Source organism: Eschrichtius robustus, chromosome 8, assembly GCF_028021215.1.
Source record: "Eschrichtius robustus isolate mEscRob2 chromosome 8, mEscRob2.pri, whole genome shotgun sequence".
Classification (NCBI taxonomy): Eukaryota; Metazoa; Chordata; class Mammalia; order Artiodactyla; family Eschrichtiidae; genus Eschrichtius; species Eschrichtius robustus.
Genome location: NC_090831.1, coordinates 14,218,957 through 14,243,856, shown reverse-complemented (window position 1 = coordinate 14,243,856; position 24,900 = coordinate 14,218,957). Strand labels below are relative to the sequence as shown.

The following is a 24,900-nucleotide window of genomic DNA, read 5'->3' as shown; positions in this document are numbered from 1 at the left end:
TTCAGTACCTGAAGTGTGTATGGAGAAAGGGCTTAAGGGTACGAAGCCATGTTAAGGGATAATATAGATGTGCTTGGTCGTTTCTGAGATCACGCTTTCTCTGGCTTTGGGAAATTAGATTAGCTGTTGCCCGCCTATGCATAAAGGATGCAGTTTCCCACACCGGGGCCATGTTGGCACACCCCCTGCAAACTGATGTATAATGCAAGCCTATTAGTGCGACTGATGATGGTGTCACTTTCTTTGCTGTCACAGCCTCTCCCTCCTAGAATGACTTTGTCCATCCCCAACGTCCGTTAGCATAATGTATGCAGTTGACAAGTGATTTGAGCACTGGAGCTATTGGTAAAGCACTCTGGCGTATCATCTGTGCCTTAATGTTATGTGACATCTCAGGAAAATGGGGTCATGGGCAGTTCCCGGGCTGGATCTTACATTAAGGGTGCTCTTCTCTTTTGAATTCCAGGGGCCAGAGGAAACCCGGCGCTGTCAGACCCAGGCACCCCTGAACAACAACAGGCCAGTCAGACCCACCCCCCGTTCCCGGTTGGGCCACAGGTCAGTATCTCTCAACTGCTGCATGTAGGATGGTTTAACCATATAAATAACCAAATAAATAATAATGAGTTAAAACCAATTAACTCCAACAGAGCAAAGACGGTGATAAATTTTTGTATGGGAAAGTGTATGGCTACATTATTTATTAAATACCATCAAGAAAAAAAAATGTGTTAGCAGAACTCTTCTCTCTTTTTAAAGGGAATGTTGATTTTAATCATTTGGAAACATTTTTTCTTCTTAAAACCCACTACAGTTGTGCTGTTGGTTATCATGCAGTTTTCTGGAAAGTAAAACTTTAATGACTGGAGTGTGAAAAAAATTAAGTTATTTCAACCTTACTATAGCCGTTTTTGAAATACAAGATGTGATTTAATACAAAAAAGTTAATGCAATTTTAATGCAAGTTCAGCTTGTTGGGTTTGACAATACTGTACATCATATATAGCTCCTGCATTAATAAAGAAATACATTCATTATTTTTTAAAGTCCAATATTTGTTATTTGCAGCCTGGTGTGGTTATATGGAGATGTAGAATACAATTGTAAAAGGCTGGGCTTTTTTTTTTAACCTCTGTCATTTAGTGTGAAGTTCTCAGAGTTCACCCACTTTTATAGAAAAAGAAGCTGATCCTTGAGCCTTTCTCTCTCTTTGGTTGTCATTGTGGTTCCAGGAAATTAATCACTTTCAGCACTTCAGGGCTCATCAGTTCCAGGCTTGAAAACCCAAGTTTAGAGCTTGAGTTGGTCTTGACTTTCTTGTTCCAGCCCCCGCCAAGTCTCCCTATGGCCTCAGATTCCAAAGTGCATCTCAGAGCACGAATGCCTCTGTGCTCCAGACAGAAAGCCTGGGTTGATGCCTGATCTCTTATGGAGCCCTAGAGGGAGTTTGACTGGGCATCTCAGAAACCAGCTTCTGAAGGCCATGTCCTTTCTAATTTCATGCTCGTGACATTGTGTGTGTGTGTGTGTGTGTGTGTGTGTGTGTGTGTGTGAACATACCAGGGGTGACAAACTCCAGTGCCTCCAGGTTAGAAACATAGCACGACAGACCCAGACAGTGAGAAGCAGGGGACACTGGGACAAAGTGGACAGTGGATGCCCTGCTGTAAGCCCATGAATTCAATTAAAAAAATGCTGCAGGCCCCACCATCCAAATCTGTGGCCTGCCTACGGTCCGAAGACTGCCTATTTGCCTTCCCTTTCATCATGGTATCACTACTGGCAGTGATATGATGCCAGCAATCTGAAGACCAGTTTATCATTTTGTACTTATTCCTAAAAAATGTTTGCTTTGTCCTTTAGTGTAACTTTTTTTTTTTTTTTTTAAGAGAGGCACAGTTACTTGGTGAGAATTTAGTAAAGTCTAGCAGAAACATTAGGAGCTGGGCCCACGGAATCCAGAGCAGTGGTTCTAAAACTAAGATGGATGGAGTCCCAGTGCTTCTTCAGAGGGCTCCCCGGAAGGGGCCTTGAGGGGTGACTTAGGGAATGGCCAGAAAGTGGACTCAGCCATCCCCCATTCTTCAAATAAAGCCACCCCGCTTCTCCAAATCTGTTCTGTGTATTGAGAGGGAGTGAAACGTGGGCTCTGGAGCAGCCTGGCTGGATCGGAATCCCCCCGCCCCTCTGGATATGTGACTTTGGACAAGTAACTAACTCAGTATGTCATTGGTAGGACATCGGAGTTCATACACATTAAAATAGTGCCTGGCTATTAAATATTGGGCTTTGTGCTATACCTACACTGAGTTACCTTTTACTTTATAGAATCATACTGCGTTAAAAACAAAAAAGTTGAAACTCCCCAATGAGAGTTTTTTATCGGCTCCTCTAGAAGAAAAATGGGCATGGGATTAGATCTTAAATGGCTCCTGCAGGGGTGCAATGAAAGTCCCGGCTGAAGTGACCCTTTCAGTCATCTGGCCTGGTTGGACAAGGAATCCTTCCTACATCATCCTGAAGACCCCCACCTGAGCTCACACCTGAGCTCAGATACATCTAGCGCCCAGAAGTGCACACCTATGTGGCTGCCTTTCCGTATCAAACAATGGCCGTTGGACAGTGGATATAAACATGTGTTTTTAATGTCATTTTAACAGGGCAAAGAATTAGTGTAATAACAAAAGAAATTTTTTAAAGCTTTTCAAATTTACCCACATCAAATATTTTTGTTTTTCTATATTCCTTTTTAGATCTTGTCGTTATACATGTATAATTTTACCATTTAATAATGATTTGATCATCATCACTTGCTTAATTATTATCCAGTTAATTTTATATATTCTCATAAACATTTTCTATTTTTCTAGAGGTGTCAGAATGATCCATTTTAAAGACTGTATAATATCTTACCAAGTTTAGTACTATCAATATAACAAACTGTTTTTCAACATTTATATATTTTAAAATGTAATGCATATTTTCATTCATTTATATTTTTTAAAAAAATTGTATCTTCAGAAGCATATCCCAGGAGTATATTCTAAGTCGAAAGGGGATGAATATTTTTGTAGCCCTTGATGTGGACTGCTTTCCAAAAGGTTTATGTCAGTCCACCTGTCCTAAATCCATATAATGGTGTCACTACAGACTTACCAGTGTTGCGTAAATCTTTTGCATTACCTTTGCTAATTTAATAGATGAAAATAGTATTTCATTGCTCTTTTGAACCAATAAATTCCACTGATTCCAATGAGTTCTTTTTGGAAAAACAGAATAAATTAGCAGAGAGCTTCAAATATATAAGAGTAGGATCGAGTGAAAAATCCATGGAAGAATAATACGTGTGTAGGGTATTACTTTGCAAGGTATTTGAGCTTTCCAAACCAAATGAAATTTTCCAAAAAAATTAATGAAATACAATTTCAATTTTTTTCCTGCAAGTCAATCTTTTTTTTTCTGGAATAGAACATGTCTCTTTGCTACTTGTTCAGGAACTTTCTGACCCAGCTTAAGTGGAAGAAGAATGCTCTAAAAACCCATGTCTTGGTTCCACTGGAAAGTGAGCTGGGATTTTGTGTTTCCTTGCAGCCACTCCTGACGGCCCAGCAATTAGCCTCTGCTGTCGCCGGGGTGAGGCCGGGAGGCACGCCGGCCCTCAGCCAGCCCGTCCTCATCCCCTTCAGCATGGCCGGACAGCTAGGAGGGCAGCAAGGGCTGGTCCTCACGCTGCCCACTGCGAACCTCACCAACATCCAAGGGCTGGTAGCAGCAGCTGCAGCCGGAGGCATTATGACTCTGCCACTGCAAACTCTACAAGGTAACCCACCATGTCTCTGTGTCTTGTAGGGCTCCATCCACTGGCCCGTGCTCTCTGAAGTGGACAAGTGCCCTGAATGTTGAATGTAGTTCAGAGCTGCTTCCACCATAAAGGCTATGAAAGGCTTATGTAGGAAGCAAAGTTTTCAAGGTGTCTGTGAATCCTGAGTTTGCTCAAGCCATGGGCTTTATCAGTCCTCATGTCTTGACATTGACTTGAAACCTTTCAGCTCTTCTGGAAGCATTTATGAGCAATCATTGCATGACACATCAAAAACTTAGATATAAAATGATTGTGATGTTATTTGAGGCCTTGAATTATAATCTCATGAGTTCTTCAATTTAGCCATCTGCAAAGAAAGGTTAGACACTACTTGTTTGTGTGTGAAGTGTTTGGAACATTTCAAATACAAGGTATCATTTGGAATAATCAACTTACTATTTTTCTTACTAAGTATATTTTAGTTATAATTATTAAACAAAAATTATGTCATTTGAGGTCATATTTTGTAATGAGAAAAATAGACTTATATATAGAGCTCTTATCTTATGTAATCATGGGCATATAATAAGAGTTGGACTCTACTCAGGAAGAGTAGTTCTCTTGATATCACAAAGGTTTTAACTTTTCTTTAAAAGATTTGGTAATGCTGACTGATAGACTGATTTACAAAAGACTGTCAGAGGAAGAACTATTATGATGGAGAAATAGCTTGACTATGATGAGGATGCCTAAAAAAAGGGAAGATAGATTTATTTTGGACTGGTCAAAGAAGTTGTTTTCTCCACTGATAAATGTTAGCAATTAAATTTTTTTCTTTACAGAGTGAGAGTTTGGTTGGGCAAGTTATCATAATAACAATTTAAAGTACTTTTTTAGTTGGTCAAAAGTCAGGGCTCCTTATAACCTATTAAAACGGTCAGAGTGTCAGTCCATAGATTAAGGAATAGACCAAGTAAGACCTGGTTAACTCTGGACCCAAACTTCTTCACACACCCTATGTTCTAATATCCTACCCATTGTTGCCACTTCTTGACTTTCACTTTAATATTTAAAACAAAGTCTCTCTTGTACTATTAAATTGTGCCAAGAAACCTGCCATTCATAAATCATGCATGCCCGGGACACGCTAATGCACAAACTTTGCTAGTTTCAAATCTGAGAGTGCCTGGGAAGCCAGGATCTCAAGATTAAGCAAATAAGGCAGGAATAAACAAGGTGAAAGCGAAAGCAACAAAGTGTAGGGAGCGGCTTTTTAATGTAGGTGGATGATGAAATCTTAATGAAGAAACAGGCATTATCAAAATGCAGCCTTCCATTTGGAACATTTGCCCTTATGGGAATATTGAATGTTATAAATAAACATAAGCTCACAGAGCTCCTAGGTCATGAATTAATCCTGCTTGGTTAAAGTGGATGCCAAAGACAGAGTCCAAAAAAACCAGGCTAGTTATCTCTTTATTAAGGTTTGGTGTTCTTAGGATTTTAGTACCTGGTTATTTTTAAAGGGTTCAACATGAGTGACTGGTCCAATGTAGACTTCCATCAAAATTTTCTCTCTTTTTTTAAAAAATATCAAATTTAATATTAGTTTATAGTTTGGAATTTGGTTCTTTTTGGCACCTTTGGTTTCAGAAAATGAATCCTAATATTGGTATCCTGATTAAGTAGTTTCAATAAGAGTACTAGCTCTTTTTATCCCCTGGTGCTTCTCACACAATTTCCCTACTGGCCTCATCTTCAGAAGAGTATTGGAATTGATGATCAAGCTCTTGTCTACTACACAAGCACAAGGGTCTATTTCTCCCTTTGTCTCCATCTTTGAAATTTCAATGATGCTGGAAGTGAGTCAGGAGGTCATTATGAAAACATCTCCCACTTGCAAGTCAGCCAGTTATAGGAAAAGCTTCCTAGTTATTCTTAACCCTCAAGCTCGTCCTCCAAACACCTTTTTTCTTTGGTATCCTTAAGAATGAATCCCAACTCCTAAATTACTGTTACGGTCCAGGAAATTTCTCCCTTCCAGTTTCCTTCAGCTTTTTGTTCCTTTCACATCTTCCCACATAAGTTCTTCACCACCCAGACCTCATTAGTCTGAAAAGGGACCAGCCATCTTGGTTTGCCAGGGACTGGGGGTTTTCCTGGGGCATGTAACTTTCACCGTTGAAACCAGCAAAGTCCCAGACAAACCAGAAAGAGATGGTCATCCTGCAAAAATTCCAAGGGCAATAAGGATGGGAATCAGCAAAACGTCTCATCTCTGCAAGGTGTCCAAGATCAGTGTCTGCCACCTGAAGGACAATGCCAGTCCGTCATCTTGTTGGCCAGCAGACAACCCAAGGATGATCTCACCGCCTTTAGGAAACCTACTGTGGCCCTTAACAATCCCTTGGCCACGTCTGCACCTTGTGTAGCTCCCCAGGTTATGTCATGGAAGGTAGTGGGACTCACGATGGTGGGTGATGGCTGGTGGCCAGAAAGTCATCTGCAGGGGTCCTGATTGACTTTGAGACTGAGCCAGTCCTAGAAGTCCTTGAGTCTCATCTTTTTTCAAGGGTGGTGTTCCTGTAAATGGGTTATAATACCTGCGAAGGAGTCCTTACACAAATTTATACAACCGGCAGGGTAGAATGCTCTGCCCCCTCCCCATGACCTGCTTCTAGACAATGAAAATGGAACCTCAGTCCAAGGCTTTTAAGAATCTTTTAAAACAACCAGTAAGTCTGCCCACCTATAATAGCTAGGCCATCTTCTCGTGTGATTTTACAAGACAGATTTGATTCGTCAGTGTGAGGGGGAGTGACTGAATGTTCAACACTTCTGAAGTAGGACCTGTTTCCATAGGAGGCACTTAGTTCTGGATGGTTCCTCTTTTCCTCATTGTGAAGCATTAAGATTTTATTCATGAAATAAGTCTGCCAACTGGAATTGTCTTTGATTATTCTCCGACTTTCCTGCCCAGTCCTTCAGCCTATGCGTTCTTCTAGCTCAAAAGCTACAAATTTGCTAAGAAAAAAAAAAATGACATCAGTTTCTTAATGGTTTGGAATCCCAGGAATAAATTTTCAAGTATCTTCCTCTTTACTAAAGGGCTTGAGAGCTGGTTCATTTACGTTCCCTATCAAGTGACATGGAATAGCTCTCAGAGCCTCGGAGGCCGTGATCCCTGCATGTATTTTAATGAGCACTAATGACACGTTTACACGAGAGCAGCTTCTCTCTGCTCAGGCAGCGGGGGTCCCATCTCAGTCTCCTTCTCTGTGCATGGTCCCCAGACCAGCGACATCAGCATCTTATCAAGGCTCCATCCCAGGCACCCTGAACAGAACCTGCGTTCTTAAAAGGAGGCTCCTATGCACACTCAAGTTTAAGAAAGCCTGCTCCAAGGGGCTTTTTCAGAACTCGTTTGGCCCTCCCCCACTATCTCCAGCAGCATCCTCCAGACTCTGAGCATGTTAGGGTCACCGGGAGCCATGCGACTGTGATAAGCACCATCACTAATTCTCCTGATCCTCTCTCACCACCCCAGGCCTCTAAATGACGATAATGACCAAAAGGAATAACTTACTTGAGAACGTGTCCGTTTCTGTCAGGACAGTTATATCCCCAACACCAAGAGGTATTCCCTTGCATAATTAAAACACAGGGAAGCCCTTGTTCTGAGATTTTATCCAGGAAAAGCTTCGCATCCTGAAAAAGAGACCACATTGCCCTGCAGGAAACCCGTCTGCACAGCCTGGGGATTGTTTTCCCTTTTTCTTCAGATCCTTCCGAGAGAGAGAGAGAGAGAGAGAGAGAGAGAGAGAGAGAGACGCACTGCTGTCTCATCAATTGTAGTGTCTTCGTGTAAGGAAACAGACAGGAGTGAGGAGTTAGAAATCTCACCGAATCCTAGAAACAGCCCTGCAGCCCAGCCTCAGGGAGCCTGGGACGAGGTTTGGGGATTAGAGAGTCCAAAAGAGTCCAGCCAGTGAACCAACAGGCTGCAGGCTGTATCTTTGTCTCCTCCGAGCAGGCAGGCATCTGTCCCCACTCCCAGGTGACTACTAACCTGTCTCCTCTCTTCCACGGCTCCTCCTTGTGACTCTTCTCTACCAAGTTGGTGGACTTTTAGCTAACCCACAATTTTGGTTCACTCACGTTCCATTTTGTCTCCTTGGAGTCCATGCATCTTCCCAACTCGTGAACCTCTCAGGAACTCTCCATTGCTATCTCTCTCCATCATCTCTATCTTTACCCCTATCTCCACGTCCGTCTAAAATTCAAACTCCCCAAAACTCACATTCCTGTCAGGCTGAGCCTTTTCATTTTAGGCTGTCTACCTGGTCAGACTAGAGCTTGACTGCCCACGTTGAAGTCCAGTCAGCTTTAATTTGGCCGGGGGGCGGGGGGCACGGTGGGGCAGAGCCAGGATGACGTGGATCTCCTATGGTCTGAATTTGGAGATGCCAAAGCTGGAGTCTTGGTTCTGAATATTTTAAGGGAAATCTTTGGAAGTCCTGGCTGGGATGCAAGCCTAGAAATGCTCTAAACTCAGATAAGACCTAGAAATAACCTACTCCTCAACACCCTGTGTCCTTACCTGCGGTAGGTGTAGTTTTTGTGTTCTCTCCTCTCTTACCTTTGCAAGCCCTTTCCCCCTCCAGGTACCTCCCACCATTACTACTCGGGGTCCCTCCATTCCTGTGACCTTTGTCTGTCCTGTGCTCGTAAGAATTTGGTTTCAGGTGCCTGTCAGCAAACCCATTCCTATATCATAAGATTTATCATGACCATAAACCTCAAAGAAAGAAAATGACTAAGGTTGCTCCGTCACATATTTTATAAACTCCCTTAAATCAGTGTCTTCCATTTTCCTTATTATTTGAAAACACAGATAGCTGTACTAAACATGTAATTTGCAGTTGTCCTAGCGTGGGAGCAAGATTATTGTTTGATGTGGCAAAATAAAATCCCCATTATGGAACTCATGCAAATGTGTTGGATTTTTGGCCTTTTTAGATGTAGGCAGAAAATGTAGATAAAAACAACTTCCACACAAGAGACAACAACAGCAAAGGGCTTAGTGGGGCAGCAGAGGTGTGTCAACTTCTAGGACAGAAGATTCAGGTTAGAGGCTTTTTCCCATAGCACAAGCCGAGATAACCCACTCACCACTTCGGGCAATGTAAATGGGGAATATAAATGTGCTGTGTAGGAGATTTATATCAGAGTGTGAACATTCCAGTTAAGTCAAGCATAGCGTTTAAATTAATGACCAAAAATACATTAGAAAGTGCTGCTTACCCTGAACGTGGAAAAGCAATTAGGTTCAAGGCAAGTTGGAAAATCAAGGCCAAGGATGATTTTCCTGCCTTTAGCGGTGGCAGGAAATCTGGCCTGGTTTTCTCCACCTCTCCAAATTAAAGTCTGTAGAGGTTGAAGTAAGTAGGGATCGTTTTAGGGCTTAGGAGTTTCATGTGCAAGAGACATTGCAGTGCCTTTTTGTTTGTATTATTGTTGTTGTTGATTTCATGGAGGTATCGTTTACATGCAATAAATACATGGATCTTAAGTGCACAATCCAATGAGTTTCAATAATTGTTTGCACCCGTGCAAACTCCACCCACCACAGTCAGTACAGAAAACAGTTCATTATCCCCAAGTGTTCCCTGTGTCCCTTTGTAGTCAATGTCCTCCCTCCGACTAGGCAACCCCTCATCTACTTTCTGTCATTATCAATTAGTTTTGTTTGTTCTAGAACTGCATATAAATCGATTCATATGTATGTATTCTTTGGTGTCTGGCTTTTCATGCTCAGCATAATATTTTTGAGATTTATCCACACTCTGGATTTCAGTAGTTTCTTTTCATTTCCCAGGATTGTTCCATCGTAAGCATGTGCCACAATTTGTCCATAGCCGTTCCCACATCCCAGGAGGCAGACATCGAGAAGTCCCCTCCCCTGGGGGGAGGGAGGGGTCCTCCAGTGGGCATTTCTTGGAAAACACCCTTGGCCATGGTTCACCTTGGCCCTTGGCTACACCCCTGGGGAGATTCTCCTCTGTCCGTTATCTTTCTTGGCTACATTTGAAGAGAAAGTTGAGGAATATACCTTTCTTTGGGGGCTTCCTCAGTTCATGCACAGCTTATGGAAGCTTGGGGGCTGAAGATTGCTTGAAGTTTCCAACAGTTAAAGATTTGTGGCTTCTTTGGGAATCTAGTTCCCTCAGAAACCGTGAATGCTTCTGACCTTTCTGCTTCCAGTCAGTTCCATGTGCCAAAGTTATTTTCTAAGACATACATCTTCAGTCTAATTTATTTTGCTTTCTCAGCCCCACACTTCCCTCTTCCAATTCAGTCGGCCTCTGTGAAGGCCCCGTGACCTCCTTGGTGTTCTTTAAACATACTCCTACCCAAGGGCCTTTGCACAGGCTGTTCTCTGGAAACTCTGTCCCCAGAAAGCATCAAACCTCCCTCCCTCCTTGTGCCAGCCCCAATACTCCCGTTCCCCCCTCACCTGCTTTCCTTTATCTCCTTTGTCCATAATACTAATTACCTTCTGCATAACCTTAAAAATCTCAAAAATGGTTGAGTCTTGTTTTTCCTTGCTTTTTAAGCACTTTGTGTCATGCCTACTGTAGCATGTGGAGAGTGGACGCAGCGTCGTGACGCTTGGCCCTGGGGGTCTAGAGGAGGTTATCTGCATATAATGTGCTTATAATATGTATTGTTTGTGCCTGGCTCTGTCCTGGAATGCCAGCCCTGTAATAGGCATCTTTGTTTGGTTCATCGATGTGGTCCAAGAACTGGAACAGTGCTGGCTCAGTATAGGTACTCAATAGTGAATGATGGATGGATGGATGAGTGAAGATACATGCATGCTAATGTTTATAGCATCGCTATTTACAACAGCCAAGACATGGAAGCAACCCAATCAACAGATGACTGAATTAAGAAGAAGATGTGTATACGTACACACACACACAGACACACACACACAGACACACACACAATGGAATATTACTGAGCCAAAAAAAGAATGAAATAATGCCATTTGCAGCAACATGGATAGACCTAGAGAATATTATGCTTAGTGAAATAAGACAGGGAAAGATAAATATCATATGATGCCACTTATATGCAGAATCTAAAAAATAATACAAATGAATGTATATGCAAGACAGAAACCAATTCACAGATACTGAAAACAAGCTTGTGGTTACCGAAGGGGACACTGAGCAGGGGAGGAACAAACTAGGGGTATGAGGTTAACAGATGCAAACCGCTGTGTATAAAGTAGATAAGCGGAGTGATATTCCATTGTATGTATGTGCCACATCTTCTTTATCCGTTCCTCTGTTGATGGACACTTAGGTTGCTTCCATGTCCTGGCTATTGTAAATAGAGCTGCAGTGATCATTGTGGTACATGACTCTTTTTGAATTATGGTCTTCTCAGGGTATATGCTCAGTAGTGGGATTGCTGGGTAATGGAATATTACTCAGCCATAAAAAGAAACGAAATTTAGTTATTTGTAGTGAGGTGGATGGACCTAGAGTCTGTCATACAGAGTGAAGTAAGTCAGAAAGAGAAAAACAAATACCATATGTAACACATATATATGGAATCTAAAAAACAAACAAAAAAAAAGGTCATGAAGAACCTAGTGGCAAGACGGGAATAAAGACGCAGACCTACTAGAGAATGGACTTGAGGACACGGGGAGGGGGAAGGGTAAGCTGGCACAAAGTGAGAGAGTGACATGGACATATATACACTACCAAATGTAAAATAGATAGCTAGTGGGAAGCAGCCGCATAGCACAGGGAGATCAGCTCGGTGCTTTGTGACCACCTAGAGGGGTGGGATAGGGAGGGTGGGAGGGAGGGAGATGCAAGAGGGAAGAGATGTGGGGATATATGTATATGTGTAACTGATTCACTTTCTTATAAAGCAGAAACTAACACACCATTGTAAAGCAATTATACTCCAATAAAGATGTTAAAAAAATAAAAATAAAAATAAGGTTAAATAAAATAGATAAGCAGCGAGGGTATACTGTATAGCACAGGGGATTATAGCCATTATCTTATAATAGCCTGTAATGGAGTATAATTTGCAAATATACTGAACCACTATGCTGTATGACTGAAACTAATATAATATTGTTGAGTCAACTATATTTCAATAAAAAAAATTAGTAGTTCATTGAGTGAAGGGAAGTAAAGAGAACGTTCAGTGTAGAGAAGAGGAATGAGGAACACGGATGCTACGGAATTCTGTGGTTGGTTTTGGTTGTTGTTGAAGTGAAGATCAGGAGTCTGAGATGGTAAGAAATCAGACTGGAGGGGCAGGAAGGGGTGACACTGGAGGGTCTTGTATGCCTTTCCTGTGCACAATGAGTACATAATTGCATTGTCTTTAGGTGCATTTGTCTCTAAGGCTTTGATATGTTAGAGACAAATGTACCTAAAAACAATGCAATTACGCTACAATATTGGCATGGATACAGGTTTGTGTTTACTTAGCTGTGCCTGTGTGATTCCAAGGATTCAAAGCAGCTTGTAATATAAGAAGCATGAAAGACAAAAGCTGTTTATTAGAAAAAGAGGAAACCTAGACAAATGTTTAAAACTAGAGGATAAATCAAAGGGGAGACCCATCACATGACGTAGTTTCCATTATCTGACAGTGAAAAGAATCACACCAGCTCAACTAGAAACGAGCTTATTTATTTTTGTTTTTGGTTTTTTACTAAGTTTACTCATTTACTCGAGAAATACCTATTGAGCTTTCATCGCATTCTAGGACATGATCTTGACTTGGGATATAGCAGTAAACAAACCAAAGAGATTCCCTAAAGGCACTTCTACGCTTGTATGGGGAGTAAAGCAATGGAAGGATGAAGGGTGTCAGGACTGGGGACATGATGTGTTTATACAGGATCATCAATTTTGGTCCCCCCACTAGACAGAGCCCCAAAGGACGTGGGGGGCTAAGCCATACAATGTCTGGGGGAAGCATGTCCCAGAGTGAATCATAGGTGCTTAGAAAAGTTAATGATACAGATTCTCAGTGCAGGAATATCCGACAGCCTGATGGACAGGACATTTATCTTTTAGCTTTCCCTAGGTTATGCTAGAGGAACAAACAGGCGCAAAATCTCAGTGAGGGGCACGGAAGGTTTATTTTTTCTGTTTATTTCAGCATACATGTGTGCTGCAGGCGGGCAGTGGTTCTGCTGCACACCTTCATTCTGGGATCCAGGCTGAAGGGGCAGCCCCTCCCTAGGACGGGGCTTTCTCATCACCACAGGAAGGCAGACTAGCAGAACCACAGTGGCTCATAAAGCTTTGGCTCAGAAGTGGTACACTTCACTTCCCCTCACATCCTGTGAGCCAGGCGGGTCACCTGGTCAACCCCCCGCCGGTGTGAATGAAGATGCTCCTCAGGGGCGGGAGGACGAGTGCGTAATGGAAACTGTATTGCAAGGGGCTGTGGTGTCCCGCGGCCATCGCCTTAAAGATCCACGGCATGAGTATATGACTTAGGTGACCTTTAAGATCCCAACACTGAGATTCTATATTAGATGAACCAGTTAGGGTACATGGACCATCTGTGTAGTAGCTTAGAACACAACACATTAACAATGTCTTAAAGTAGTAGTATTCAAATGATAAATATAAAAAGTAGACAGCAAATATATGGAACAATTGGAGATTATTTAATGTAGCAAATGAGCACATATAAAAGTACAACTCTATTGATGTAACATTCAGGGAAAGGCAAAATTACAGGGGCAGAAAGGAGATCAGTGGTGACCGGGGACAGGGGGTGCAGGAGTTGTTGGTGAAGGAGCACGGGGATTTAGGGGCTGATGCAGCCGTTCTCTAACTTGATCATGGTGGTGGCTACATGCCTCTATGTGTTTGTCAGACTTGGACAACTGTAGACTAGAAAGGGTGAATTGCACTGTATGTAAAATGTACCTCGATTCTTTTCACAAGAAGAAGTAGGCGGATGCTGTGGTGCTTACGAAATACCAAGAAAATACTAATTTATTTTAAAACATTAAACAACGTGTGTGAGTACAAAACTGCTAATGGAATGAAAACTAGAAAAAGCTTCATGAAAACGAGAGACTCCAGTTCTCCCAGTAAAGAAAGCATTAATGGCTCTGTTTCCCAGATGCAGAAGCTAACACTAAAATAATAAAGATTTAAAACGTACACAATTTGATCCCAGTCATTTAAAAGAAACCCAAACATACACACCTCACAGAGAGAGGGGAAGAAAAATACTATAAAGTGCTGCTGGTCGACTCTAGACAGTGAGAGATTATGGGTGATTGCTTTCTTTCTTAAAGTTTCTATTGTAAATATTATTTCAAAATTAGAATGCTTTGAATTCATGAAGGTGCAAAGCATTAGAATGCTTTGAAGTCATACCCTTAGCATTGACAAGGTTAAGTCTCTGGGTCTGTGGTCTTGACCTTCTGACCATCTTTTTTAAAAAGCATCTCTCAACTCAAAGTGGATTAATTCTCAAACTAAAAACAATGCAACCACAGAGAAACTCTATGCATTCATTATGTAAGAGCAATATTTAATATTATGAGGTTGCCTTTAAACGTGTAGATCTTATTGATCAAAGGAGAAAGTGTGGGCCAGGAGTGGGTGGGGCATGGGAACGTGTACTGAGTATTCTGGTTTCCTTCCAGAAGGACAGAACAATTAGGTGGCCATGTGCGCTGCCTTTCCTTGTGATTTACTTTTGCGCTAGTCTAGCGATGCCCACACTCAGAAGAAAGTCGCGTCCCCAGGAGCATGACGTACATGACAACAGAGATCTAATGCCACTCCCAGAACGAGCAGTGCAGTACCTGCCACAGACACGAGAAGAACGGGCTCTGCCTTTGAGTAGGCAGTGATTTCTCAGCCTCTGGTACGTGGCTTGCTGTCTCAAAGTCCAATATTAAAAATACCTAGAGCATAAATTCATATTTGCAGTGTTACTCAGAAGAGCCCCACATGACACACCATACAATAATACCAAATCCGCCATAGAGAAGTTATGAAAAGTTGTTGCAACATGTCTTACTTTGACAGTTTTTCAAACCCCCATACCTCTGAGGCTTCAGACTTTTTATTTAAAATACCTGAAGAGCTCGTTCTGCAGTACATTATCCTTGAAGCGGGCTTCATTGAGGCACTGGGGCATGGATTAAACTGGAAGCACATGAATGAGAAGTATGACTAGTATGTATAGTGTGTATTTAAGAGATACTGTCAATGGAATAAAGCATTGTCAAAGGATAATGGTTTCCAGCTGCCACATAAATGTCAAAGCAAAGCCAAAGCATTTATTTTCAAAGCAAAAGGCAGGGAAGTAATGTGATCCCCGGTTTGCACGTAATAAGGATGTAAGTCCATCAGGGTTCTTGATGGCACCTATCAATGTGTCTACACTAGGATGTGCAAACTGGATTAGATTCCAAGCCGGACTTTAGAGTGCTCTTCCAAGATGGCTGCCACTAGAATGGCACAGATGCCTGAAAAAGGAAAAGACCACTTGAAATGCTTCTCAGTCTCCCTCTATTACAAAGGATGAGAGCGAACTGGGATTGTTTGTTCCAGTTTCTTCTGGCACCAAGATAAAGAGGACTTCTGTATCTGAGGGAAGTGTGTGGTCCAGGAATGGGGAGGTATTGAAAATAGGGAAATGGGAGATGGTCTTCTGTTCCCCTCTGCCCACTGTCTAGAGAATGGAGAGCTAGTGCTCTCCAAAAAAGTCCTGTCTTCTCTTATGTGTGTAATACTTTCAGGACAGATTCCCAGTGAGAGGGTACAGCTATTATTTCTCAGCTCCCTCTAGGGAAGAGCCAAACCTCATTTCCTCCCATGAACCATGCACAAAGATTGACTGATCAATTTCACAAAGACTTACTAATATACCAGGCACTGTGGTAGGCACTCCAGTCTAATTAGGAAGGAGGCTATGGCAGTAATCCGGAAGAGGAAGGGTCCTGGTAGCAGTGATGAAGAGCAGAGGACTGATTTAGGCGACATTAACAAGGTGGGTTTGGTAGGACTTGGGGATGGATTAAATGTGGAGGGATCAGAAGAGAGAGAGGGAGATTGTTAGTTGAGTTTGACGTGACTAGTTCAAGTTTCCTGTGGAAAATTTAAATGGAGATATCAGTAGCCAGTTGGAAATACATGGATCTGAAACTCAGAATGGGATTGGTGCTAGAGATCCTATGTAGAAACCATCAACAAATATGACCAAAGCTGGGAAGGGAAGAAATTTCTGGGGGAGAGGAGATTAGGGAAGGAACACAATTCAAGCCATTGGAAGAGGAAGAAGGAAGAGTTCCCAACATGTATGATTGTTCTGCTTCAGGTTTGGCTGGGGCTCCTGTAATTCTCCCTGTTCGGATCCTCTTTCATTGGACATAATCTACACATTCACGTTGGCGCTTTTGATTGTTGTTTACCCCTAATATAGCCACAGTGCCACAAGGAGGAGCCAAAAAAATGTATCTGTCAGTTTGCTTTTTATCTTCTAAAGACATGCCAAGTTTCCATGTAGAAAGAAGCTATTTTAAGAGCTTGTACATAAAAGCTTCAACAGTGTTTGCTCTTTGGCTGAAAAGTTAACTGAATTGATTTAAATCTATTATTTAAAATTGTAGCTGTAGCCTTAAAATCTCAAAGTGAAAATGTTGGAGTCTTTTTTTTCCTTCCTTTCTTCCTGTTAAAGCACTTTGGGTCATGCCTACTGTGGTCACCACGCAGGACAGTAGAAGCAGCATGTTGTGCTCAGCCCGGGTGCCAAAGAAGAGGACATCTGAGCTTGGGAAAAACTGTAGTTTAGATAATATAGTTTTGTTTTTTTTTTTAAACTTTGGGTTTATTTATTGATTGATTGACTGATTGCTGTGTTGGGTCTTCGTTTCTGTGCGAGGGCTTTCTCTAGTTGCTGCAAGCGGGGGCCACTCTTCATCGCGGTGCGCTGGCCTCTCACTATTGCGGCCTCTCTTGTAGCGGAGCACAGGCTCCAGACGCGCAGGCTCAGTAATTGTGGCTCACGGGCCTGGTTGCTCCGCGGCATGTGGGATCCTCCCAGACCAGAGCTCGAACCCGTGTCCCCTGCATTGGCAGGCAGATTCTCAACCACTGCGCCACCAGGGAAGCCCGATAATATAGTTTTAATTTTGGGAAATGATTTATCTTGGAAAATTTTGTCTGATTGTGAGCAAACTTAACCTCCAAAAACATTTTGTTTCCACGTTCACCTTTTCCTTTAGTTTAGTGTCACCTTCTCCCAAATAATATTAATCAACTATGCTCACCAAGTTTATAGCCCAAACTCAAAAAGCAAAGAAAAAAAAACAGAACTGGGGATGGTTGCCATTTGTGACTAGGTTAGGATTAGCACGAATATGCAGGTCCATTAACACGCCCTTATGCATCTCTGTTCCCCTGTGTGCCATTATTTTAGAAATTCTTAGCAAAGCATATATATAGTCAACATTTGACATAAGATAATTTGAGTTTGCTGTGTTTGGAAATAACTCACATGAGAGAAAGTTGCATTAAATAAATAATAGAGAGAAAATTTATACTTCCATATATTTCAAAGTTAATGTCACTAACTTACAATGGAATGGTAACATGAAGACACAGTGCTATAATTTGATTGATTTGTTTTGACAGCAGCCAAATAATTGAGAGTGAAAGGTGTCAGCATAGATGAAATACTGTATAAGCCATGTTCAGAAGGCAACCCCGGCAGCTGCAGCAACTGGAGTTTTATTTCCTTTGATTCTGAACTGGTACTCATCTCCAGTTTATTATGAAACCATGAAAGGTGCATGACTTCCCCAACTAGGGAGACTTTTATAGAGAGGCTAGAAATAGAAGTTTGTCAAGTAGTTGAACAATGGATGTAGACAAAAGGACAGAAGATGGTTGCAGCGTGCTGAGTTGAATGATAGCCGCTGTTCCCTTTCTTTTGCAAATTGCTGCTCTCCTGCATTTTACCTCATTGGGAAGTGATTCTGAGTCAGAGCAAATATTAGATCCCATTTCCCAGCTCTTTGACAGGAGATGGGTAAAAGACACTGGTGTGCTTAGCACCATTTCTGGGTCTGGTTAAGGGGCATTTACCCAACTGAAAATCCAAATGCCTGGAAAGAGTCAGATTTGAGGTGATTGGTGAATATAGAAGCTGAATGGTCAGGGGAGGATTAATTAGGAGAAAGGCTCTGTCTGTAGGTGACCCTTGAGCACAGCGATTAACAGAGCGAGCCATGAGTCACATGGGCCTGGTTTAATTCCACCTCTACAGCTTGCTGGCTGTGTGATCTGACTTCTGAGATTTGCTTTTACTTGCTTACCTCCGATATTTTATAGGGTTCTTTTAAGGAGTAAATGTGATACTGTATGTAAAATACCTAGGGTAGTGCCTGACACTTAGTAAATGCAAAATGAATGAGAGCCACTTTTATTACTTAGAGCTGCAAAGTTCAATATGGTAGCCATGAGCCACATATGACTACTGGGCCTTTGAAACGTGGCTAGTCCAAATCGATATAAATTTGCTGTAAATGCAAAATCCACATAATTGCCAAATATCTCATTAATATTTTTATCTTGATAACATGTTAAAACTGATATTTTGGATATATTAGGGCAAATATACTATATTATTAGAATTAATTTCACCTGTTCCTTTTTTTACTTTATTAATGTGGATACTAGAACATTTTAAATTATATGTATGGCTCACATTTGTAGCTCAAATTATACTTCTTTTGGATTACACTGGCCTGGCCTTGAGTCTCTCTCTAAATCTCTATACATGTGGCATGGGTTAAAAGAAGTGTTCATTAAAAATAAAAATAATTAGCATATAATTAAATTTTGTAGCCCCAGGCAGAAAATCACAAAGGATCCTCTTTGGTATCAAAAATTAGAGAGAACATATTTTGTAGATTCTTCTTTGTAGTTTAGGAACTGCTTGGGATTTTTATCTATAAGAGAGAGAAAAAGGATACAATTTTTATGAGCAACTTTCATTGATCAGAATCTAAAATTCTCTTTCCTTTTCAAAAATTATTATGCTTTGTACTTTGAAATATAGAAGAAATATATATTTTATATATATATATATAATAAAGTGACCTAGGATTAACAACTATTAACATTTTGCCACATTTGCTTAAGATCTTTTATCTTAAAAAAAATGGAACATTATAGAAACATTATAAATAATGCTAAGATCCGCTCCTCCTCTCTCCAGTCATTCCATGGCATCCTTTCCCTCCTAGAAGTAACCGCTACCCATCCAGTGCATTCATTTATAAATTTACTACATATATATATATATACATACACATACATGAAATACATAGTATTATTTTGAATGTATTAAAATTTTACATAATGGTTGCACACTCTAGATATATTTTATTATCTTGCCTTTTTCGTTCAAATTTTGCTTTTGAGATTTATCCATGTTGATACATGTAGATAGGGACATATTAGAATTTCTTTCAATCATCTTATTTTGTGAGGTTTTTCTAAACCATATTTTTCTCGTTTCTTGCATTCTAATGGATTTATCACGTTTTCTTTTTCTTTTTTTATTGACATATGATTGACTTACAATATTATATTAGTTCCGGGTATACAACATAATGATTTGATATTTTTATACATTAGGAAATAATCACCATGGTAAGTCTAGCTACCATCTGTCACCATATAAAGTTATTATAATATTATTGGCTGTATTGTGTTTGCTGTATATTACATCCCCATTATCGTGGGGTTTTTTTCCCCCACCTACTGGATTAGAAGTTAAACATCTGTTTTTATTCTTTTAGTTGTTACCCACATATTTTAAACATCTGTTTGCCTTAAAGAACCAAATCAGTATTTTCGTCTTTCTTCCTAAATGACAGTCGAAACTTTTTGATCATCTCCTACCTTCTATTTATTATTGCCCAGCATTAGTTATTCTTCATATTGTTGTGTTTACAAGCTCACTTAGCTTTCATTGCACTTGCAACTTTTTTCTTTTTTTACTCATCATTATGTCTTGTATCCCATTCCTTCCTTCCAGAGCTTTCTGATGCTTTTAATGATTCTTTTGTCTTATTTTTATTATTTAGCTGGACTTAGCATTATAAGTTAACAGTTATTATTTTCAGTGAATGAAGAAATTATGTTCTGGGCTCTATTTTTGCTGTTAATGAATATATTGTCAGTTTAACTGTCATTCTTTCATAGATTAAATATCTTTTTAAATCATGGTTGATGTTAAGAATTTTCTCTTTTTCTTTGGGATTCACCAATTTTACTATGAAAGACCTTGGTATGAATTTATTTTTATTTATCCTGCTTGGAACTTGTGATTCCTGACATTTCAGTTGTTATTCATTCTACCTGATTCTCTCAATTCTCTGCTCCAGGAACTCCTACTACATGTACACTGTCTTCCGTGTCTCTTAACCTCCTTCACGTATTTTCTGTCTCTTTATATTTTGTGCTGCATTTGTGTGATTTCTTTAGATCTATCATCCAGTTTGCAAATTCTCTCTGCAATTATGTTTAATCTTATGTTTAACCTTAATTTTTTCATTTTAAAGTCTATGTTTTTCACTTCTAGAAGTTGTATTTGATTTGATTTTTTCCCTTATGGTTTCTTTTTTTTTTTTTTTTTTTTAGTTCTCTTTAATCCCTTTAAATATGCTTATTTTATAATCTTCTTCAGACTGCCTTTTAGCTTAAGTGCCTGAGGAGCTAATTAATTATTGCTGTCTCTCTCTTCCTCATAGTAGAATATTTCCTTATGTTGTAAGTAATTTTTGTTTTTATTTTGAACTCACTTTAAGCAGAGAGTTTTTCTATGAAATCCTTTAAACTTTGGGTTTAATACCTGAGTATTGCTAATAAGAGGCTTTGCACTTGCTTCTGCCAAATGCCCAATAGACTTCACGAATGATCTGTCCACTAGGAAATAGCTGCACCAGGTACACAGAATAAATTTAGACTCTAAACTATGACATAATTAGACCAAGGTTTCAATTTCTCACATTTTCCCCTACCCAGAGCCTTTAACAGAAACAAACATCTTTGTTAATCCCCTGGGCTAGTGAATGGGGTTTGTCTCATCTCTTTTCAATGCTGGGGCAGCCCTTTCAGGGTTCTGGATTTTTATGAAGGACTCAGTTCAAACAGCTCTCCTTGCATGGGCCCAAGGTCTCAGATTCCCTCCCTGGGTTGGTGGCCAAACATCAGCCCCAGGCTGGCCAGGCCTGTACCCATGCCTGCTCTCCAGGGAACCAGGGGTCAGTTAGTGATCTCACTGTTCTTGATTTCTGATGCCTGAGAATTTTCCTTTCTGCCTGTATATTTAAATGTTTGATATATTTTATCCATAATTTCTACATATTGGAAGCAGGAAGTTTGTCTATGTTACATCAGTCTACTAATATTTTGCCATGAAAAGTCTCTTCCTTTTCCTTTTGTCAGTTTCTCTAGGTAGATCAAGTCTGGATAACTAATCCTTAGCAGATAGATAATTCCTAAAATTTCAAGCATTCAGTTGCATTTGGTAGTGATTTAAATCAATATTTTTCTGGAATTTTCAGAAATTTGCAAATATCCGTTGTGGAACTACTGGAAATTTTTAGTAAGAAAACAACAGGCTCATTACAAATATATCTAATATTGTGCTCCAACATTCCCTATGGGATATTCTTGAGTAATAGGTATATCTGTGGTTCTTATTAAACAAACCAAATTCTGTAGATGCCCAAGGCTACTCAGCTAACCTTTGGTCTTGAAAATAAGTAAACAACAGGGATCACAAATAGGTTAAGGAATTTGTCAATTTCAGAAAAAAAAAGCATACATGATATTTTTGAATTTTAATTAAAATTTAATTTATTAATAAATTTATAATTTATTAAGGATGTGGAAATTAATTCTGAATTAACTTCTTCATTTAAAATTTTAAAAAATATTTTCATTTTGAAATATTTAAACCATAACAGAGGAATACAGTGAATAACAAAAGAATACCTATGTTCCTACCACAGTATTCCATCAAATTCTAACATTTTTCCCTTCTTGCTTTGTATTGTTTCTTAAACAAATATTGCAAATACCTTTGAAGCACTTTTTGTTACACTCCCAGATCCCATTCCCCTCCCTCATTTTTTTTTTTTTTTGGTCTTTTATTTATTATGGTAAAATATACCACTTTAATCCTTTTTTCAGTTTACGATTCAGTGGCATTAAATACATTCATATTGTTGTGCAATCATCACCACCATGATCTCTAGAAATTTTCATCTTTCACAATTGAAACTCTACACCTGTTAAACAATAACTTCCCATTTACCCCTTCCCCCCAGCCCCCAACAACCACCATTCTACTTTCTGTTTCTATGAATCTGACTACTCTAGTATTTCATTTAAGTGGAATTATACAGTATTTGTCCCTCTGTGACTGGTTTATTTCACTTCGCATAATGTCTTGAAGATTCATCCATGTTGTAACATTTGACAGAATTTGCTTCCTTTTTAAGACTAAATAATATTCTGTTGTATATATATATTCCACCTTTTGTATATTCATTCATCTGTTGATAGACACGTGAGTTGCCTGCACCTTTTGACTACTGTTTAATAATGCTGCTATGAATATGAGTGTATAAATAATCTGTTTGCCCCTGGTCTCAATTATTTGGGGTATATACCCAGAAATGGTCTTGCTGGATCATATGGTAATGCTATGCTTATTTGCTTGAGGAGCTGCCATACCACTTTTCATAATGACAGCACCATTTTACATTCCTACCAACAAAGCACAAGGTTCTAATGTTCTACATACTCTCCAATACTTGTTGTTTTCTGTTTTTGTTTCCTGTGTTCTGATAATAGCCATTCTAACAGGTGTGGTAGCTCATTGTGGTTGAAGGAGCATTTTTGAGAGAACAATTAATTACCTAATGACTTTTCCTGATACTACTTAATCCCATTTAGGTATAATTCCAAATTTTTTTATTTTTTTAATTTTTATTTATTTATTTATTTATTCATTTTTGGCTGTGTTGGGTCTTCGTTTCTGTGCGAGGGCTTTCTCTAGTTGCGGCAAGCGGGGGCCACTCTTCATCGGAGTGCACGGGCCTCTCACTGTCGCGGCCTCTCTTGTTGTGGAGCACAGGCTCCAGACGCGCAGGCTCAGTAGTTGTGGCTCATGGGCATAGTTCTCCGCGGCATGTGGGATCTTCCCAGACCAGGGCTCGAACCCGTTGGCAGGCAGATTCTCAACCACTGCACCACCAGGGAAGCCCAATTCCAAATTTTAAAATAACCGTAAGGAGAGTATACATTTTAGAAGTTGCCTAATTTCTGCTTCATGTGCTTAAAATGGTAAATATTATAGTTACAGTATTTATATAATTGCGGTTGGATTTACATTTTCAGATATATACAGACATGTATATACACAGGTGAACACTAGCAATATTTACCAAGAAAGAAGTTTCTGTGATACAAATGTTCTTTTGCTATTGACTTCCATTACAGTTAAATATTTCATTGGATAAAAAAAAATATTTACCTATAGATAAAATGAAAATTTTCCTTGAAGAAGATTTTCAAGTGGTGGCCTGCTCAGTAAAACATGCTGACTGTTGGAATTCAGTGGAGGTATTCTTTGAAGAGATTGAGGACTTAAACAATAGTTCTCTTTTTCTTTACAGCATTTTTTTTTTCCAATATTGAAATCTTCCCTACCTTTGAGTGCTATCTAAGCTCCTTCCTGAATCATAAGAATTTCTTCCATGCCAGGGTATTGCTTCTGCTTTGAATGCCATGAATGTTTCTACCATACTTGTGCTTTGGTCTGGTGAGAATTACTCTCTAATTAATTGGAGTATGATGTTTACTTTTCTAGTAAATGCTATGCTCTAGCTCTCATTTTACTGTAGCCTAAATTTTTGTCATTCAAGGCTTCAGGTTATATTTTTAAAAGTTAGTTCATCCTCTACATTAGCATTTCTATCCAGTCCTATATTCCTAATAGGTTTTTTAGACATTTCTGGTGCATTTTCATATGTCATAGATGGAATTGTTTAAAGCGATAACTACAGTTAGCAGAGCTACACTTTACCAGCAAGGCTTTTTTGGTTTGTGTTTTGCATTTTCATAATATACAGTCTGCTCTATACTCTGGCAGAGAACAGAATGCAGGATAAGGTAGGCAGGTCGCCTCAAAGGAAAGAGCCGGTGTACAAAAGCCCCTTGAAACCATAAAGTCATTGATGCTCATAAAACTATATTGCACACTTTTTTCAGGAGCTTAATGAGTGGGTCATAAAATAGCATTAATTTTTGGCCAAATTCCAGGCAGAAAGTTGTGTTTCCCAGGCAATGCTTTTCCAACTGGAAAAGACTTGCTCTGAGAATATTTGCAGTTCAAAAAACACTAATGCTATCACATTTCTTCACTTAAAAAGTAATGAGAGAATCAGTAGCTATGGAAATGGCTAACCTACCCAGCCTTCTGCGGCTAAACACCCCACTTCATGGGGATGAAGATGAGGCGCTTGGGGCAGGATGCTAACGAGAGTACACGGGGTTCCTATGGCCTCTTCCCAGCACACACATCTCAGAGCCACGGATAAGTGTCTTACCTGATCCCAACTAGCAACTTGAAAATGTAATTTATGGATTGTAAGACTGACAATCTTATGAAATGCAAACCAAAAATACAAAAAAGTCACTGCTACTGGAAAAACAAATAACAGTTGATCAGCCCCCAGCATCTCTGTAATGACACATTGACTCCCATAGTGAGTACAGAAAAAGGACATGCCCAATCACCATTAACAGCTTTTCAGAAATTCTGGGAGTCCCTCAGTAGATGCGACTGAGTCTCTAAGTGCAGTTTTCCCACTGAAACCTGGGACAGACTTCCATGCTGCTTGTTGCCTCCTGAATGTTCCAGAATATTATGTGATCATGTGATTTACGGATTTACAATCATCTGTCAACTGTATTTTAAAAGTGAGAACT

The 24,900-nt window shown here is 39.9% G+C and overlaps 1 protein-coding gene across 2 annotated transcripts in view; it reads left to right on the top strand.

The window, feature by feature from the left end:
• POU6F2 (POU class 6 homeobox 2) overlaps positions 1-24,900 on the top strand; it is a 450,607-nt gene that overhangs the window by 200,645 nt on the left and 225,062 nt on the right. For both annotated transcript variants that reach the window (XM_068549950.1, XM_068549952.1), the window contains 2 exons: positions 467-558; positions 3,592-3,820. In XM_068549950.1, the coding sequence (XP_068406051.1) occupies positions 467-558; positions 3,592-3,820 (321 nt within the window). The remainder of the gene's footprint in view (positions 1-466; positions 559-3,591; positions 3,821-24,900) is intronic.